Source organism: Triticum dicoccoides, chromosome 7A (genome assembly GCF_002162155.2).
Source record: "Triticum dicoccoides isolate Atlit2015 ecotype Zavitan chromosome 7A, WEW_v2.0, whole genome shotgun sequence".
NCBI classification, from domain to species: Eukaryota; Viridiplantae; Streptophyta; class Magnoliopsida; order Poales; family Poaceae; genus Triticum; species Triticum dicoccoides.
Window position 1 is genome coordinate 173,558,520 of NC_041392.1, and position 21,429 is coordinate 173,579,948.

At 44.1% G+C, this 21,429-nt stretch overlaps 1 protein-coding gene across 1 annotated transcript; it reads right to left on the reverse strand.

Annotated features, from left to right (window-relative positions):
• Positions 1-16,470: 16,470 nt before the first annotated feature.
• On the reverse strand, positions 16,471-19,164 carry LOC119327730 (probable peroxygenase 5). The gene is made up of 4 exons (XM_037600830.1): positions 18,786-19,164; positions 18,371-18,471; positions 16,949-17,074; positions 16,471-16,849 (listed from the first exon to the last, which is right to left on the reverse strand). The coding sequence occupies exons 1-4, from the start codon at positions 19,038-19,040 to the stop codon at positions 16,690-16,692; spliced, it is 642 nt and encodes a 213-aa protein (XP_037456727.1). The 5' UTR covers positions 19,041-19,164; the 3' UTR covers positions 16,471-16,689.
• Between the last annotated feature and the right edge of the window lie 2,265 nt (positions 19,165-21,429).

Genomic DNA, 21,429 nt, shown 5'->3' on the forward strand with positions numbered 1-21,429 from the left:
GGGGGGGGCTGGCCGGCCAAGAGGAGGCGAGTAGGACTCCCCCTTTCCTAGTTGGAATAGGATTCGCGGAGGGGGGAAAAGAGGAGAGAGAGGAGGATGGGGGGCCGGCCCCCTCTCCTTGTCCTATTCGGACCAAGGGGGGAGGGGCGCGTGGCCCATCTATGGCCACCTCTCCTCTCTTCCACTAAGGCCCATATACCTCCCGGGGGGTTCGGGTAACCTCCCGGTACTCCGATAAAATCCCGATTTCATCCGGAACACTTCCGATATCCAAACATAGGCTTCCAATATATCAATCTTTATGTCTCGGCCATTTCGAGACTCCTCTTCATGTCCGTGATCACATCCGGGACTCCGAACAAACTTTGGTACATCAAAATGTATAAACTCATAATATAACTGTCATCGTAACCTTAAGCGTGCGGACCCTACGGGTTCGAGAACAATGTAGACATGACCGAGACACGTCTCCGGTCAATAACCAATAGCGGAACCTGGATGCTCATATTGGCTTCTACATATTCTACGAAGATCTTTTATCGGTCAGACCGCATAACAACATACGCTGTTCCCTTTGTCATCGGTATGTTACTTGCCCGAGATTCGATCGTCGGTATCCCATACCTAGTTCAATCTCGTTACCGGCAAGTCTCTTTACTTGTTCCATAATACATCATCCCGCAACTAACTCATTAGTTGCAATGCTTGCAAGGCTTCAGTGATGTGCATTACCGAGAGGGCCCAGAGATACCTCTCCGACAATCAGAGTGACAAATCCTAATCTCGAAATACGCCAACCCAACATGTACCTTTGGAGACACCTGTAGAGCTCCTTTATAATCACCCAGTTACGTTGTGACATTTGGTAGCACACAAAGTGTTCCTCCGGCAAACGGGAGTTGCATAATCTCATAGTCATAGGAACATGTATAAGTCATGAAGAAAGCAATAGCAACATACTAAACGATCGGGTGCTAAGCTAATGGAATGGGTCATGTCAATCAGATCATTCAACTAATTATGTGATCCCGTTAATCAAATGACAACTCTTTGTCCATGGTTAGGAAACATAACCATCTTTGATTAACGAGCTAGTCAAGTAGAGGCATACTAGTGACACTCTGTTTGTCTGTGTATTCACACATGTATTATGTTTCCGGTTAATACAATTCTAGCATGAATAATAAAATTTTATCATGATATAAGGAAATAAATAATAACTTTATTATTGCCTCTAGGGCATATTTCCTTCACTAACTATCTTAATTCTATCATGCAGGAGAATAGAGAAATTTTTAGGGGTTCCTCTAGTGCTAGTCACCCACCTCCAGAACCACCACATCAACACCAAACTTCACATATGCCAGCCTCATCTGCTCCACCTCCTCATCGGCCAAACATATTATATGTTGTCCGCCACGTCGTTTGTTCAGCGTGCGTTGCAGCCGGCATCGTGGTGAGCGTATGTTGAGTATACCTAGCCGTTTCGGATTCTACGACTTTAATACGTGTCCACCCACCACGCTCTCTGCTCACTCGCCCACTCGCCGCTCGCACCGCCCACTCCACTTCCCCCTCTCTCCTGTCAAAATCGCCGCCGACAACCACTGCCACGGCCGTCACCATGGACTGGCAGCTGGCCATCGAAGCACTCACCGACAACAACCAGGAGATGCGTGCATAGTACAGGGAGATCGTGCGCTGGTTCCCCGGTATGGCGATGCTGAGGAACCACGCCCGCGGCCTCGTCAAGGTGATGACAGCTGCTGAAAAGCAGCGCGCCTTCCCTGCCGGCCGCTGAAGGAAATATGCCCTAGAGGCAATAATAAAGTTATTATTTATTTCCTTATATCATGATAAATGTTTATTATTCATGCTAGAATTGTATTAACCGGAAATATAATACATGTGTGAATACATAGACAAACAGAGTGTCGCTAGTATGCCTCTACTTGACTAGCTCGTTAATCGAAGATGGTTATGTTTCCTAACCATGAACAAAAGAGTTGTTATTTGATTAACGGGATCACATCATTAGAAGAATGATGTGATTGACTTGACCCATTCCGTTAGCTTAGCACTCGATCGTTTAGTATGTTGCTATTGCTTTCTTCATGACTTATACATGTTCCTATGACTATGAGATTATGCAACTCCCGTTTGCCGGAGGAACACTTTGTGTGCTACCAAACGTCACAACGTAACTGGGTGATTATAAAGGAGCTCTATAGGTGTCTCCAAAGGTACATGTTGGGTTGGCGTATTTCGAGATTAGGATTTATCACTCCGATTGTCGAAGAGGTATCTCTGGGCCCTCTCGGTAATGCACATCACATAAGCCTTGTAAGCATTGCAACTAATGAGTTAGTTGCGAGATGATGTATTACGGAACGAGTAAAGAGACTTGCCGGTAACGAGATTGAACTAGGTATTGAGATACCGACGATCGAATCTCGGGCAAGTAACATACCGATGACAAAGGGAACAACGTATGTTGTTATTCGGTCTGACCGATAAAGATCTTCGTAGAATATGTAGGAGCCAATATGAGCATCCAGGTTCCGTTATTGGTTATTGACCGAAGACGTGTCTCGGTCATGTCTACATTGTTCTCGAACCCGTAGGGTCCGTACGCTTAAGGTTTCGATGACAGTTTATTATGAGTTTATGAGTTTTGATGTACTGAAGGAGTTAGGAGTCCCAGATGAGATCAGGGACATGACGAGGAGTCTCAAAATGGTCGAGACGTAAAGATCAATATATTGGACGACTATATTCGGACATCGGAAATGTTCCGAGTGATTTGGGTATTTTTCGGAGTACCGGGGAGTTACAGGAATACGGGAGAAGAAGTATATGGGCCTTATTGGGCTTTAGGGGAGAGGGAGAGGCAGGCCGCGCGCCCCCCAAGGCCTAATCCGAATTGGACTAAGGGGAGGGGCTGCGGCCCCTCCTTCCTTCTCTTCCCTCTTCACCTTCCTTGTCTCCTACTCCTACTACATGGAAGGACTCCTAGTTGGACTAGGAAAGGGGGAATCCTACTCCCGGTGGGTGTAGGACTCCCCTAGGGCGCGCCATAGAGAGGGCCGGCCCTTCCCTCCTCCACTCCTTTATATACGAGGGCAGGGGGCACCCCATAGACACACAAGTTGATCCTCGTGATCGTTTTCTTAGCCGTGTGCGGTGCCCCCCTCCACCATACTCCTCGATAATATTGTAGCGGTGCTTAGGCGAAGCCCTGCGACGGTAGAACATCAAGATCATCACCACGCCGTCGTGCTGACGGAACTCTTCCTTGACACTTTGCTGGATCGGAGTCCGGGGATCGTCATCGAGCTGAACGTGTGCTAGAACTCGAAGGTGCCGTAGTTTCGGTGCTTGATCGGTCGGGCCATGAAGACGTACGACTACATCAACCGCATTGTCATAACGCTTCCGCTTCCGGTCTACGAGGGTACGTAGACAACACTCTCCCCTCTCGTTGCTATGCATCACCATGATCTTGCGTGTGCGTAGGAAATTTTTGAAATTACTACGTTACCCAACAGTGGCAACCGAGCCTAGGTTTTATGTGTTGATGTTATATGCATGAGTAGAACACAAGTGAGTTGTGGGCGATATAAGTCATACTGCTTACCAGCATGTCATACTTTGGTTCGGCGGTATTGTTGGACGAAGCGGCCCGGACCGACATTACGCGTACGCTTATGCGAGACCGGTTCTCCCGACGTGCTTTGCACAAAGGTGGCTAGCGGGTGTCAGTTTCTCCAACTTTAGTTGAACCGAGTGTGGCTACGCCCGGTCCTTGCGAAGGTTAAAACAGCACCAACTTGACAAACTATCGTTGCGGTTTTTGATGCGTAGGTAAGAATGGTTCTTGCTAAGCCCGTAGCAGCCACGTAAAACTTGCAACAACAAAGTAGAGGACGTCTAACTTGTTTTTGCAGGGCATGTTGTGATGTGATATGGTCAAGATGTGATGAGATATAAGTTGTTGTATGAGATGATCATGTTTTGTTGAAGTTATCGGCAACTGGCAACATCCTTATGGTTGTCTCTTCATTGCATAAGATGCAAGTGCCCAATAATTGCTTTACTTTATCGCTATGCGATAGCAAATAGTTGCAAGAGCAATTGTTGGCGAGACGACCACGTGACGACACATTGATATAGATCAAGATGATGGAGATCATGGTGTCATACCGGTGACGATAGAGATCATGACAGTACTTTGGAGATGGAAATCAAAGGCGCAAGATGATGATGGCCATATCATGTCACATATTTTGATTGCATATGATATTTATCTTTTATACATCTTATTTTGCTTAGTTTGACGGTAGCATTTTAAGATGATCTCTCACTAATTAGCAAGAAGTGTTCTCTCTCAGTATGCACCGTTGCGAAAGTTCTTCGTGCTGAGACACCACGTGATGATCGGGTGTGATAGGCTCTACGTTCAAATACAACGGGTGCAAAACAGTTGCACACACGGAAAACTCAGGTTATACTTAACGAGCCAAGCATATACAGATATGGCCTCGGAACACGGAGACCGAAAGGTCGAGCGTGAATCATATAGTAGATATGATCAACATAGTGATGTTCACCAATGAAACTACTCCATCTCACGTGATGATCGGACATGGTTTAGTTGATTTGGATCACGTAATCACTTAGAGGATTAGAGATATGTCTATCTAAGTGGGAGTTCTTAAGTAATATGATTAAAATTGAACTTAAATTTATCATGAACTTAGTCCTGATAGTATTTTGCAAATTATGTTGTAGATCAATAGCTCGCCTTGTTGCTTCCCTATGTTTATTTTGATATGTTCCTAGAGAAAATTGTGTTGAAAGATGTTAGTAGCAATGATGCGGATTGGATCCGTGATCTGAGGTTTATCCTCATTGCTACACAGAAGAATTATGTCCTTGATGCACCGCTAGGTGACAGACCTATTGCAGAAGCAGATGCAGACATTATGAACGTTTGGCTAGCTCAATATGATGACTACTTGATAGTTTAGTGCACCATGCTTAATGGCTTAGAATCGGGACTTCAAAGACGTTTTGAACGTCATGGACCATATGAGATGCTCCAGGAGTTGAAGTTAATATTTCAAGAAAATACCCGAGTTGTGAGATATGAAGTCTCCAACAAGTTCTATAGCTAAAAGATGGAGGAGAATCGCTCAACAAGTGAGCATGTGCTCAGATTGTCTGGGTACTACAATCGCTTGAATCAAGTGGGAGTTAATCTTCCAGATAAGATAGTGATTGACAGAATTCTCTAGTCACCATCACCAAGTTAGTAAAACTTCGTGATGAACTATAGTATGCAAGGGATGACGAAAACGATTCCCAGGCTCTTCATGATGAAATCGATGAAGGTAGAAATCAAGAAAGAGCATCAAGTGTTGATGGTTGACAAGATCACTAGTTTCAAAAAAAGGGCAAAGGAAAAAAGGGGAACTTCAAGAAGAACAGTAAGCAAGTTGCTGCTCAAGTGAAGAAGCTCAAGTCTGGTCCTAAGCCTGAGACTAAGTGCTTCTACTGCAAAGGGACTGGTCACTGGAAGCGGAACTACCCCAAGTGATTGGCCGATAAGAAGGATGGCAAAGTGAACATAAGTATATTTGATATACATATTATTGATGTGTACTTTACTAGTGTTTATAGCAACCCCTCAGTATTTGATACTAGTTCAGTTGCTAAGATTAGTAACTCGAAACGGGAGTTGCAGAATAAACAGAGACTAGTTAAGGGTGAAGTGACGATGTGTATTGGAAGTGGTTCCAAGATTGATATGATCATCATCGCACACTCCCTATACTTTCGGGATTAATGTTGAACCTAAATAAGTGTTATTTGGTGTTTGCGTTGAGCATAAATATGATTTGATCATGTTTATTTTAATATGGTTATTCATTTAAGTAAGAAAATAAATTGTTGTTCTGTTTACATGAATAAAACCTCATATGGTTACACACCCAATGAAAATAGTTCATTGGATCTCGATCCTAGTGATACACATAATCATAATATTGAAACCAAAAGATGCAAAGTTAATAATGATAGTGCAACTTATTTGTGGCACTGCCGTTTAGGTCATATTGGTGTAAAGTGCATGAAGAAATTCCATACTGATGGGCTTTTGGAATCACTTGATTATGAATCAGTTGATGCTTGCGAACCATGCCTCATGGGCAAGATGACCAAGACTCCGTTCTTCGGAACAATGGAGCGAGCAACAGATTTGTTGGAAATCATACATACTGATGTATGTGGTCCGATGAATATTGAGGCTCGCGACAGGTATCATTATTTTCTGATCTTCACAGATGATTTGAGCAGATATGAGTATATCTACTTGATGAAATATAAGTCTGAAACATTTGAAAAGTTCAAATAATTTCAGGGTGAAGTGGAAAATCATCGTGACAAGAAAATAAGATTTCTACAATCTGATCGCGGAGACAGATATTTGAGTTACGAGTTTGGTCTTCAATTAAAACATTGTGGAATAGTTTCACAAACTCATGCCACCTGGAACACCACAGCATAATGGTGTGTCCGATCGTCATAACCGTACTTTATTGGATATAGTGCAATCTATGATGTCTCTTACCGATCTACCACTATCGTTTGGGGGTTATGCATTAGAGACAGCTACATTCACGTTAAAAAGGGCACCATCTAAATCCGTTGAGACAACACAATCTGAATTATGGTTTGGCAAGAAACCAAAGTTGTCATTTCTTAAAGTTTTGGGTTGTGATACTTATGTGAAAAAGTTTCATCCTGATAAGCTCAAACCCAAATCGAAGAAATATGTCTTCATAGGATACCCAAAGGAGACTGTTGGGTACACCTTCTATCACAGATCCGAAGGCAAGACATTCGTTGCTAAGAATGGATCCTTTCTAGAGAAGGAGTTTCTCTCGAACGAAGTGAGTGGGAGGAAAGTAGAAAACTTGATAAGGTAATTGTACCTTCTCCCTTATTGGAAAGTAGTTCATCACAGAAATCTGTTCTTGAGACTACTACACCAATTAGTGAGGAAGCTAATGATGATGATCATGTAACTTCATATCAAGTTACTACCGAATCTCATAGGTAAACCAGAGTGAGATCCGCACCAGAGTGGTACGGTAATCCTGTTTTGGAAGTCATGTTACTAGGCCATGACGAACTTGCGAACTATGAGGAAGCGATGATGAGCCCAGATTCCACGAAATGGTTTGAGGCCATGAAATCTGAGATATGATCCATGTATGAGAACAAAGTATGGACTTTGATGGATTTGCCCGATGATCGGCAAGCCATAGAAAATAAATGGATCTTCAAGAGGAAGACGAACGATGATAGTAGTGTTACTATCTACAAAGCTAGACTTGTCGAAAAAGGTTTTTGACAAAGTTCAAGGTGTTGACTACGATGACATTTTCTCACTCGTAGCGATGCTAAAGTCTGTCCAAACCATATTAGCAATTGCCACATTTTTATGAAATCTGGCAAATGGATAAACAAAACTACATTCCTTAATGGATTTAAAGAAGAGTTGTATGATGCAACCAAAAGGTTTTGTCAATCCTAAAGGTGCTAACAAAATATGCAAGCTCCAGCGATCCATCTATGGACTGGTGCAAGCATCTCGGAGTTGGAATATACGCTTTGATAAGTTGATCAAAGCATATAGTTTTATACAGACTTGCGGTTAAGCCTGTATTTACAAGAAAGTGAGTGGGAGCACTACAGCATTTCTGATAAGTATATGTGTATGACATATTGTTGATCGGAAATAATGTAGAATTATTCTGCAAAGCATAAAGGAGTGTTTGAAATGATTTTTTCAAAGAAAACCTCGGTGAAGCTGCTTACATATTGAGCATCAAGACCTATAGAGATAGATCAAGACGCTTGATAAGTTTTTTCAATGAGTACATACCTTGACAAGATTTTGAAGTAGTTCAAAATGGAACAGTCAAAGAAAGAATTCTTGCCTGTGTTACAAGGTGTGAAATTGAGTAAGACTCAAAGCCCGACCACGACAGAAAATAGAATGAGAATGAAAGTCATTCCCTATGCCTTGGCCATAGGTTCTATAAAGTATATCATGCTGTGTACCAGACCTATTGTATACCCTACACTAATTTTGGCAAGGGAGTACAATAGTGATCTAGGAGTAGATCACTTGACAGCGGTCAAAAATTATCCTTAGTGGAATAAGGATATGTTTCTCGATTATGGAGGTGACAAAAGGTTCGTCGTAAAAGGGTTACGTCGACACAAGTTTTGGCACTCATCCAGATGACTCTTAGTCTTCATCTGGATACATATTGAAAGTGGGAGCAATTAGCTAAAGTAGCTCCGTGCAAAGCATTGTAGACATAGAAAATTGCAAAATACTTACGGGTCTGAATATGGCAGATCCGTTAACTAAACTTCTCTCACAGGCAAAACATGATCACACCTTAGTACTCTTTGGGTGTTAATCACATAGCAATGTGAACTAGATTACTGACTCTAGTAAACCCTTTGGGTATAGGTCACATGACAATGTGAACTATGGGTGTTAATCACATGGTGATGTGAACTATTAGTGTTGAATCACATGGCGATGTGAACTAGATTATTGACTCTAGTGCAAGTGGGAGACTGAAGGAAATATGCCCTAGAGGCAATAATAAAGTTATTATATATTTCCTTATATCATGATAAATCTTTATTATTCATGCTAGAATTGTATTAACCGGAAACATAATACATGTGTCAATACATAGACAAACAGAGTGTCACTAGTATGCCTCTACTTGACTAGCTCGTTAATCGAAGATGGTTATGTTTCCTAACCATGAACAAAAGAGTTGTTATTTGATTAACGGGATCACATCATTAGAAGAATGATGTGATTGACTTGACCCATTCCGTTAGCTTAGCACTCGATCGTTTAGTATGTTGCTATTGCTTTCTTCATGACTTATACATGTTCCTATGACTATGAGATTATGCAACTCTCGTTTGCCGGAGGAACACTTTGTGTGCTACCAAACGTCACAACGTAACTGGGTGATTATAAAGGAGCTCTACAGGTGTCTCCAAAGGTACATGTTGGGTTGGCGTATTTCGAGATTAGGATTTGTCACTCCGATTGTCGGAGAGGTATCTCTGGGCCCTCTCGGTAATTCACATCACATAAGCCTTGCAAGCATTGCAACTAATGAGTTGGTTGTGAGATGATGTATTACGGAACGAGTAAAGAGACTTGCCGGTAACGAGATTGAACTAGGTATTGAGATACCGACGATCGAATCTCGGGCAAGTAACATACCGATGACAAAGGGAACAACGTATGTTGTTATGCGGTCTGACCGATAAAGATCTTCGTAGAATATGTAGGAGCCAATATGAGCATCCAGGTTCCGCTATTGGTTATTGACTGGAGACGTGTCTAGGTCATGTCTACATTGTTCTCGAACCCGTAGGGTCCGCACGCTTAAGGTTTCGATGACTGTTATATTATGAGTTTATGAGTTTTGATGTACCGAAGGAGTTCGGAGTCCCGGATGAGATCGGGGACATGACGAGGAGTCTCGAAATGATCGAGACGTAAAGATCGATATATTGGACGACTATATTCGGACATCGGAAAGGTTCCGAGTGGTTCGGGTATTTTTCGGAGTACCGGGGAGTTACAGGAATACAGGAGAAGAAGTATATGGGCCTTATTGGGCTTTAGGGGAGAGGGAGAGGCAGGCCGCGCGGCCCCCCAAGGCCTAGTCCGAATTGGACTAAGGGGAGGGGCTGCGCCCCCTCCTTCCTTCTCTTCCCTCTTCCCCTTCCTTGTCTCCTACTCCTACTACATGGAAGGACTCCTAGTTGGACTAGGAAAGGGGGAATCCTACTCCCGGTGGGAGTAGGACTCCCCTAGGGCGCGCCATAGAGAGGGCCGGCCCTTCCCTCCTCCACTCCTTTATATACGGGCGCAGGGGGCACCCCATAGACACACAAGTTGATCCTCGTGATCGATTTCTTAGTCGTGTGCGGTGCCCCCCTCCACCATACTCCTCGATAATATTGTAGTGGTGCTTACGCGAAGCCCTGCGACGGTAGAACATCAAGATCATCACCACGCTGTCGTGCTGACGGAACTCTTCCTCGACACTTTGCTAGATCGGAGTCCGGGGATCGTCATCGAGCTGAACGTGTGCTAGAACTCGGAGGTGCCGTAGTTTCGGTGCTTGATCGGTCGGGCCGTGAAGACGTACGACTATATCAACCGCGTTGTCATAACGCTTCCGCTTCCGGTCTACGAGGGTACGTAGACAACACTCTCCCCTCTCGTTGATATGCATCACCATGATCTTGCGTGTGCGTAGGAAATTTTTGAAATTACTACGTTACCCAACAGCCGCACCATCCCGCCGCCGACCATTCTGCTGTGGGCGATGCGCGAGGTGCATCGCTCCCCCGACCCCGTGCAGCGCGCCCGATGGTGGATGTACCGCTCATCCACCACGCCGCCGGCCGCCGCGTACCACGTCACCCACGTCGTCCTCGCGCTCCCAGCCCCAATCAACAACGCCTACTAGGAGAGGCACAATCCATGGGTCCTTGGGCCCTCTGACGACTCTGACGGCGAGTCTTTAGACGACGAGTCCTCTGACAACGAGTCCAGTGAAGATGATGAGGAGGAGGAGTCTGACGAATCTGACGACGAGGTGGATGAGGTCCTCGTCCTCTCCGGCGACGAGCCTGAAGTGCAGCTGCTGGCTCCCGTCTTCGATGCCATGGAGGGGGACAGGAACCTCCCAATCCATGTGGATGCGCTGCCGGAGGTCGATCTCCCAGACGGCGTCGTCGTGAAGCAAGAACAAGATGGCGGCGAGGAAGATGTGGTGGAGCCGGCGCCGGGCAAGAAGAAGAGGGCGGCTGTGAATGCAGTGCGCCGCTCCCAGCGCCTGAAGATGCTGAAGAAGGAGGAGTGAAGTGCTGCCTTCATTTACTTCAGTGCAAAAAAATTCAGTTTCGTCAGTCCCGAACTTTCGTAAGTTCAGTAAGTTCCTAGGTTCAGTTTCGTCAGACACTATCTACTACTAGTTGTTATCTATATCAGGCACTATCTACTACTAGTTGCTTTCTATGTCAGACTATGAATGGCAGTACTATCTATCTATGTCAGACTATCTATATATGTTACTTGCTACTTGCTACATATGTTAAGTTATTTGTCACACTATCTAAGCTACTTGCTATATATGTTACTTGCTACTTGCCACTTCCAACTATGTCACTACTGTCAGCTATCCACACATGATATATGCAGAGTAAAGCAGCCTCATCATAGATAAAACATTCTTACTTACTTAACTTAGCATGAGTACTCACTTAGCATAGTAGGTCTTAACATAATAGTCATTACATCATAGATAAAACCAACTAGTTCTTAAAGCATAACAATACCTTCCTCCCTCATACCATTCTGAAAGCACATGAAACTTTCCCAAAATATACACCTAACATGCATGACATTCCAAGGCCAGCTATATATATAGGCCTACTAATTACTTAACCCACACACCAAGCACTTCACTCATTCATAATTGCCTTGATCCTCTCCAGCTTATCTTTGCTGGCATGCCCAACATTGAGAAGATCAGCAATCAGATACTCCAGCTTCTTCTTCTCTTGCTTAAGTAGGTCCCTGTCCCCCTCCACTTCCTTCATGGCCTTCCTCATGTTCTGAATGATATCTGCTTGGCTTTGAAGAATGCACCTTTGCTCCTTGGCAAGCTTCATCTTTTCCATACTTATCTCAATCTTTGCTTGATCCTCAAGTTGTTTCTTCTTTGCATTTAGATCATTGATTGCCTGACTGGTATAGTCCATGTCATGAGACATCTTGCCATCTTGATAGTCAAAAGCTTGGATACATCTTCCACCAACTGGCTATAGTTGTTTGACAGGAAATCAATTTCCTTCTGTAGCTTGGCCACCTCTTTCTCATGGGCTTGTTTGTCCTTCACCCTCCCCAAGTTCTGCTCATGGTACATGTCCCAAATCCTTGTTAGGCACCTTTGTAGAATCTCTGGCCAAGGACCATCCACCCACTCCACAACCCCACAGTTCACACCTACATCCTAGAGAAGCAATTATTTATAATTAAGCACAAATCACTTAGTAACAAACTTAGTACAGATAACCAAAGTTCACACCTACATCAATATGCTCTCTGAATTATGCAAACATAATTCTTTCATAGTAAGCACACAACACCTGACTTAGCATCAGAGATAAATTCAGTTAACAACTATATTAAGCAGTAAATATAAATTCATTTAACTCTGTTCTTTTTGAGTTAACAGCTATATTCAGTAAACACCTAACTAATACATTCAGTTCACAGTACACTAAAGATCTCTGCATGTAGGTGTTCTCAGGTTCAGTCATGTATTGAATTCAGTTAACTAAAGATCTACTTTCACATATAGCTTCCATATGTATGGCACTTTCAAGTTTCAGTTCTAAACTACAACACACATTTCTGCACATCACACATCTCTGCACCACATGCACCACACATCTCCAGCAGCAAAACACATCACACATCTCCACCAGCAAAACAAGTTAGCATTCAAGATTTAATACCTACTGCACAGGACAACCCAGGAATCGCCTCCCAGTCAAAGCACCTTCAAAAGCCACCATCTTCTTCGGCCTCTGATGATGCATCATGCACGTCGGCTCAGATTCAGTGTAAGAACCACAGAAAAATGATTCCACCACACTGTTAGGGGTTTTCTACAAAAGAAACTTCGAATCAAACCAAAAGCAACTTGGAATCTCCAACTTCGATGAACTAACCCTAACCCTAACTCTGTTCCACCATTATGCACTTACAAAGAGCTGAGGATCCATTGAAACCATGTTGATGTCCTCGTCCTAGCTCTCCTCGTCATTCCAGGATGGCATCCTCAACTTCTACCGGCAGCAATGGCCGCGGCGGCAACGACGATAGGCTGACCTAGCTCAGAGCACCAGGGATAAGGGAGAGGATGAGGATGAGTGAGAGCGAGCGAGGAGGAAGAGAATGAGCGAGTGGCTGAGCTCGCTCGCTCTCACTTATTGGCCGACCGACAGCCGACAGCGGACGGGCCGTTAACGACCGTCAACGCGCGCCAGCCGTCCGTTAGCCAGCGTGGCAACTGTTCGCGGGCCCAAACGGTCAGGATCGGGGTTAACGCGGGCGAAGCGAGCGCTTTCGCGAGTTGGTTGTTTTTTGCCACGGTTTAGCAAAAATTTGGTAGTTTTTCGCACAAAATCATAGAGTGGTAGTTTTTCGTCACGTTTCCGGCAAATGTGGTAGTTTTTGATTAAATACTCAGTGTAGTAGGATGCGGGCAAGAAGGCCAAGAGGAACGGCATCAGCGTCGAAAGGGACGAACATGAGGGCTGTGAGACAAAGAATAGAGGAGAAGAAATAAGGTGTGTGCGATGCAGTAGGATCGTCGTAATGAATGTCATGTGGAACTACGTGATGAAGCTATCGGTCAAAGAAAATTTTAAACAGCCGACCGTACGCGATGAATTTGACAAAATTCATTCAAAATAGTTTAAAACATAAACACAAAATTAAGTATTTACGGTCGATAGCTTGGGTCTCAGGACATTCATGCTGAGCACCATGCTCGCTGACGATGGCAAAGACGATAGCGGTGCACTGCTTCTTTTTTTCAAATACGCACGAGTGTGCGCATCATTCATTAATAGAGGAAAGGGAAGAGATTCCCAGAGTCCAGAAAGTTACAATAGCAATGCACTGCTTCTTTTTTTCTTGAATATGCATAAATATGCGCATCATTCATTAATAGAGGACAAGGAAGAGATTCCCAGAGAATTCAGAAAGTTACAATAGCAGCGCATCCACACATCGAATGGACCGAAGCATATAACGACTACTCCCGAATTACTCACCGCGACAAGCCCGCAAGACTCCACACCTGGGCTCCATTGCACGCCACCCCAGCCGTAGGCTTTACTGTGGCCCAATTGGGCCTAAGTCGTCTAGCTGTCTTTTTTTGCCCAACGTCTAGCTGCTTGTTGCCCCGGCACAAAACCAACGGCTATGGACCAAGGGGCTGAAAGAAACTCGCAAGTCAAACTGTGTATTGTGGTACTTATATACTTCTTTTTTTCTGGTTTATAGGGCTTAATTTAAAAATCTCATCAACCAAGGTAGATGATGAGTGATGGAATACTCTTTGTAGTTTAAAAAAGCACCCAATTAATGCTTTTGTTTTTCTTAAAAAATTACATTTACCAATGCATTAATTGCAGTGCATGCATGCATGCATAAAGTACATGCATTGGTCAATTTTTCTCTTAATAATCACATGCAATGATTTAATGCACTTGAAATATGAATTTGTGATGGAAAACAACCAAATTAAGTCTTATACAATAAAAAAACTAAAATTTCAAGATAAGCACAATAAACCGTAAAGGAGGAAGTAATCGTATAGTCTTGCCTAAAAGAAACTCTTATTGTCTTGTCTCAAGAAAAAAGGTACTCCTATTGTCTTTAGGAGACATGCACCGATGTACACCTACATGCAAGCTTTTCAGTCAATCTTGGTTCTTGTCTCAAGGGATTAAATTATTATTTTTCCTGAAAATCCTTTCACCTTCTAGTGTTAACTTTACCAATCGATGTGATGTGGCGGCAAGGTAGTACTACTAGTATTTCGGAACACCGCTGGATTATTGATGGATCGTGATGGAGTGCACGGGGATCGTATGCAACCCTACTTGCCTGTCTGATTTTCAGTGGTCACGTACGGCCGACACGGCAGGTCGCGACACGTCCTGCGCCCCCATTCAGCAATTCTTCGCCCGATGGAGGAACAACATCTGGGAACAAAAAAAAACATCTGGGAACGTGATTCGACGGATCGATCGACCGGTTGCTTCGCCCGCGCGCGCACGAAAGCGGCGCCCACACAGCCAGCCAAAGTGGCTTCTAGTAGCACGGACGCGACCTGGACCGCGACTGGGCGGAGCAGGGAATGCCAGTGCACTACCCCACACCACCACCAGTACCACCACGGCGTGCGGCCGCGAAGTTCGACGACGCACGCTGTGGTAGCGGCCGCGCGCGTTGGCGACGCGTGCAAACAACCGGTCGACTGGAGACGACGACCCCGACATTCCCACCGGATGAGAAGTGTAAAGATATATACTGCGTGGGGGCGTCCGCGCACTGCACGCAAGCAACGATGGGAGGCAGGCCGTGTCGAGAGGACGGCGAGTCGTCCTCGTCGTGGGCGGCCACGACGCACCCTGCGCCTTCCGGCCAGCACCACCGGGAGGTCTTCTTGACGTGCAGCACGATCCGACACCTCGATCAATCAACCGTCCCACACAAGTGCAACATTGACCTCGACCTCGAGGAGAGTGCGTACGCGTGCACGGCCGAGAGGCAGGTCGCGAACGAATCTGGGTCGCGAAAGTAGTGGCCAGCCTTTCCAAACTGTACGTTCGTACAAGGTGGGCATACATCACAGCTCAGGGAGTCAGTCATCGTATCTTGTTTTACCATTTTTTTAACACATAACAAACCGAGACACTCATACATACGTAGATACATTAATCCCTATACAAACGCATGTACGCACACCCTATCCATATGAACATCTCCGAGAGACAGAGTCGGCACATCATTTTGAGATTGACGAAGTCATTGCAGACGTCTCTGTAGTCGACGGGAACATCTCCACCCACCGAGAGCACATTGCCGGAAGGCCTGAAATAAAATCCAGAAAAATGCGAGCAATAATATCAAGTCTGGGACTTAAAATCTGATTGGCGGGAGGGATACCAATGTCCTTTTAACCATCCAACCACAGGTTGATTTGCATCATCATATCTTGTTAGGCAGAGGAGTTGCGTGATCCGGCAATAAGCTCGTTTTCATTTATTTGTTATTAGATATGTAAAATTATAAGTTCAAACACGATTGAAGCTATGAGGTATGAAAAGGCAAAGGCATCAATGAATAGTGCGCACCAGTTAGCATCACTATTCATCACTTAATTTGTTTTTAATGCACTCTAGGTAAATGAATTCATGTTTGATCTTGAAATTTCTCATTGATGAACAGTAAACGTCACTGTTCTTTGTCGGCCGAATGGAAAAGTTTCGTCGTCGATTTGCACACAATTACAGCTTATAAAATAAGTGAAAAAGGTACTCGTGAAACCCAAGTGAACATCAAGTTCGTGCAAATTAGTTTCTTTTTCATGGAAGTTCATACAAATTACCTTTTTTTACAGGGAAGTTCATACAACTTAGTTACTTGGAAATTAGTAGCAATGTGTGTATCTTCTTGAAGATAAAGTGGAGACTCGGATGGGATAAGGAGTCAGTTGTTTGGCGAGACGTAAATAAGCAAGGAATAACAACAAAATGTCAAAATTAAAACAAATGTGAATGTTTTTTCCCCAATTTGCAAGCAGTTTCTATACATTTACAATCAGGCTCCCAGCCTCATTCCAGGAAGCATGAAACCAGAAACAAATGAAACCAAACGACCACAACAATAATTTTGGGAACGGAACTCACAAGCACACCCCAATCTACAGATAATTGCACAGAACCACAAATGAGTGGGCATCGGAGGACATTTCATCATTTCTTCTTGGCAAATTCCTTAGCTTCCTTCTTTTCTCGCTCCAACTTCTCAAACACGCTGCCATCATAGACCGCCTTGACAGTCTCCTTGTGAAGAAATCCCTCCTTGTCTTTGCACAACGCGTAGAGAAGTCTCCACTCTACGAAAGCGCCCACCCTGCCATTTTTTTTGTGTGGATGTGCCAAAAACATGAGCTAAAAAAGAACGTGATAGTTGCATTTTACATTATTCATACGTTAGATGAAGTAACCTTACCGTCCAGCGAAATCTTTAGGATCCCTGTTTGCTTTAAGCATCTCCCCAAGCTCTTTGTCCGTTAGGGCATCAGGCCTAGTGTGGGCATGCTTCTTGAATATCTCCTCAAACTTTTCAGGAACAAACCTGCAATTTTGACAAACTGAAAAGTTAGCAAGTATGCACCCATGGTAGTCATTCTAATTAAGTGCTTGTTTGGATAGTGATACTTAGCCATGCGTTTATCAAAAACTTGTTTATAGCAGATTTTTAGTAAAATCGGTTTTGCTAGTTTTTCTATGAATAATCAGTTTATGTAGAATCACGTTTGGTGTCAAAAAGGCTAAAAGCTGGCCTATCTAATTTCTTGTTTGGATAACCATCGCTCCCGTGAGTATAGGTAGGAGCGGGCCGTGAGAAACGAGCGCATCATGAGAAGTTCAGTTACGATCCAGTATATGTGAAACGTGTTTTTGGAAAAACCACTAGTAGTCGTTTTTCCATAACCATGAAATTCTGGGTTTCCTAGAAACACGTTCTTTATATCCACGGATTAGTTAGAGTACCCAAACAAGATTTTTTTTTCTGTTGGACGGTTTTCCTAGTTTGTAGAGATTGCATTCTATATATTCTATCTACCCAAACAACCCCTAAGAAAGCCAATGATCTAGAACTGCATCACTGTATTCCTTCTAATACAAACTAGCATTGGGAAGTGCAACTTGGCAGCAGTAGGAGTTCTCTAGCATCATACAAGAGCAATCTATTATGCCACTGGCCCATGTTGGCAACCATACCTTTCACCTGCCATTTTGTTATCCCTCAAAAAAAAACTGCTATTTTGTTTCTCTTAGGCTTTAGGGAGTTGCGCCTAACATCGAAGCCCCAAGGGGTGGACCTTATATTTAGAAGCTTCTATAAAGTTTTGAAGATACACGTAGATGTTGCCTATATACTTGTAATACCTCGTTCGTAGTTATATGCATTTGTGTGCTATAGGGAAAAAAGACGGTGACCTATAATAGCAAAAGTATACCGTTATAGATTCACGCACACTTGTTGTTTTTATTGCACTATGTAAAAAACGGATTTGCTTTAGACCAATTACTCGACTATTTACTTGTATGGAATCAATTGATTGTTGTAGTTTGCTCTCCAATTGCACATTTGAACTATTTACTTGTATGTCTGAGTATATTTTTCATATCTGACTTGAAAGTCAGTCGATTCCTTTTAATTTTCCATGCAGTTGGCCCTTTTAGAAATGTGCAACTATCCTTCCTTTCATATCTTACCAGTTACCAGTAATAAGTAGATTCTCCCGAAGATCATGTGCATGGGGTAGCAATAAGTAGCATGCATGATGTGCCCGCCCTAGGGGCGATGGGCACATGGTACTAGTACTGTATGAGATAAGTACTGTAGTACAGTATCTATAAGTACCTGCCCTGGGTGTCGTAGACGTCTGTATCACTCCCATGCTTGCCCTGCTGAATGGTCTTCACGTAGATGGGGAACTTGAAAGCTGGGGGCTTCACGTTCGCCTGCAGCAACACAACGAGAATCGATAACATAAATTAATCTCGGCTCGATCAGCGCCTCTTTACGCCAGAATTACTAATAATGAAAGCCCATTTCGTGCCACGTCAAGAGAGATCTTTGTTCAGTTTTGACGATTCCAGCTGCTTTACAGTGATGTAGAGTAGTAATAGTATGCCTTGTTTCGATCTCGCTTTCTTTTCACGGCTGGCATCTGCTTTGCCGCCGAAAGAATGCAACTAGACCAATGGGCAGGGACTACCAAGCCATCGACGACAGTGGAGCGCTATAGTAGCAGTATAACTAACAGTCTACGTACCGGTACCGTCTTGGACGAGAGGAAGACGTTGATGAAGACGGTGCCGGCGGCGGACAGCACGACGCCGCAGCCGATGGCGCGCAGCCCTTGGTAGGTCTCGGAGGGGTAGATGATGCCGTCCCTGTTCCGGTCGAAGAAGGCGGCGTGCTTCTGCAGCGGCGTCAGCTCGTGGCCGCCGTACACGTCCGCCATGGAGGGCTCCTCCGCCTGCTGCTGCTGTTGGCCCCCTGCGGCGTCCGCGGGTCTGGAGCCCATGGATGGATGGATGGATGGTTTCGGCCGGCTGGCGATCGAGGGGCGGGAAAGTGGGAGGTGAAGATCAGCTGGATATGTCGGTGATGATGATGCCAAGGTGGCGCGGGGAGAGGAAAGCGGGAGTGGCTTGCGCTGGTGTGGTTGTACGCTGGGAGTTCGTGGGGTTTATGTAGCGCTCCGTCCATGGTGCCGTGCGCGCGGGCACCAGCCAGCCATGCATGCGATGCGATCACTTCATTTAATTTCTCCAGGATCTCGTTTCCTTCCTTTGACTTCGCACCGCCCCACCGCTGGTTTCTTTATACGGAAGCTTGTCGACGTTGCGCGGCCACGTACGCAGAGCGTGTAGTGTATATTTAATTCTTTTCAAAAAAAGATTCAAATATATTACTACAAAAGTTCAACCAGGAAGGAGTACAACGCATCTCAAACATAATAAAAATTATATCAAAGTCTCTAGACCACCGAACGACCATTACCGTTTACGGGAATGTGTCGCCGACGTGCCACTATCGCTGCACTCATATCAAAGCGGGATTGATTTGTCGATGATAAACGAAAAGTCTTCGTGTGTGTGCCCTAAGGACCAGCGACCTAGAGTTGCAGTTGTTTCGTCAAAGTGTCGCACGCGTGAGGATTAAATAACCCTAACCTAAACTACTTGCCGAAGCAAAGACACTGAAATTCCCCTCCCCGCCACTTCGGAGGGGCATGCAAAAGGAGGCGAATTCACTGGCTAGAGGGAAGAGTGTGCCCTTGCCAACGAGGGGATTCGTGGACCTATTTAATTGAAAAAATTCTCAAACCATAGGAATAGACAAAAAGAAGAACAAAAGATTAGAGTGTGAACCCTATAGAATAACAAAACCATAAGAATTTTACAGGAAAGAGAGTATTTTTCACGAATAACGTCAAAGAGTGATTTGACATCATGGAAAAACAAATGAATTGTAACTATATCTTTTGTTGGACGGGAATGTCCCTTCAAAATGTAGTGTGATGCAATCCTTAGAAGAATTTCCTAAGCATTTCAATCCTACAAATCCAATGATGTACAAAGAAAAGATGCCAAAAGATCGAAATACTCCAAAAAATCCTATGATTTTTTGAATCAAAGGGTCCTTAAAATGGAGTGAACGGTTTGTTGTAGAGCCAAGTGCCCAATTGGTATCTTCTCTTCATTGACAATAGTTGTTGTTCTAGTGCGTGTTGTGTGTGCAATGTGATATTTTCATTCTACGCAAACATGTTTATGACCCACCGTATACACGCCCAAGCAAGCTACCTAGCCGGCGGTTAGTTAGAGGTACATGTGAGGAGCTCAAATCAAATGGCTTTGTAGAGAGAGAGAGAGAGAGTAGTGTGGTCACAGACGCACAGCTCACGCCACAATACTGAGGCTGACCTTATCGTACTACGGGTCTGTTTGGATGGAGTCCTGACATGCAGCTCCTTCGCCAGGCAGCAATCCTGGCCTTATATTAGGCCTCCAAAATCCAACGTCAGAGAATGGTGCCTGAGTTAGGCTACTTTTTGTGCAAGCCAACCAAACAAACCCAATGTGCATCTGTCCCGCGTATGGGGTTGTTCGCCTCTCACGGTCTCTCTCACACTACTCATGCGTTTTCCATTTCTTTTGCATCTACCTTATCACCACACAATCTCAAGCCTATAGCATTACAGTTAAGGAGCACCCGAACACAAGGAGCAGTCACAAATTATTGCCTGATTTACATGAAAAATTGAAGAGTATATATGTACATAATTGTATCAATCTTGGAGAGGCCATGCCCCAACCCCTCGTCCCACTAGCCCTGTCACTACCCAAGCTACCATGTTTGTGCTAAATATGCATGTCTAGTGTTTTATAATATAAGGACTATGTAAATTCGAAGTAAACATCATTAAAATTACCTCACCATCCATGCTCTCGCATTCACCTCGAGAAAGACTCCTATTAGCTTGTTTCAAAACATGTCCAAAATTGATGGATTTCTACTTGCTCAACATCTGTACCATAAACACCTTCTTTCCTTTGAAATTGTACATTTTTTGATTCTGAACTAATTGTATCCTTTTTGTTCCCATGGGGCTTTCTTGCCTAGTGATTAAGGATTTTCACACTCCTTGTGTCTATAAAAGATTTTCTCGTAAAACACTTAGTGGAGTGCCAGAGGGCGAGCGAAGTGACGTTTTAATTTCTCTTCCTCCGGTCAAAAAACAAGATTTATAGGGTTCAAGCACTATTAGTATGTTAGAAAAGACTTATTTTACAGAGTAGAGGGGCTATCTAAATCCTAAAGTAAAGACCAACGATCAAAGTAGAAGTACCAACGGCCTTGGCATCCCCTTCCCCTCTCAATCTCGGTATGTTGTGTCTAACTCTATC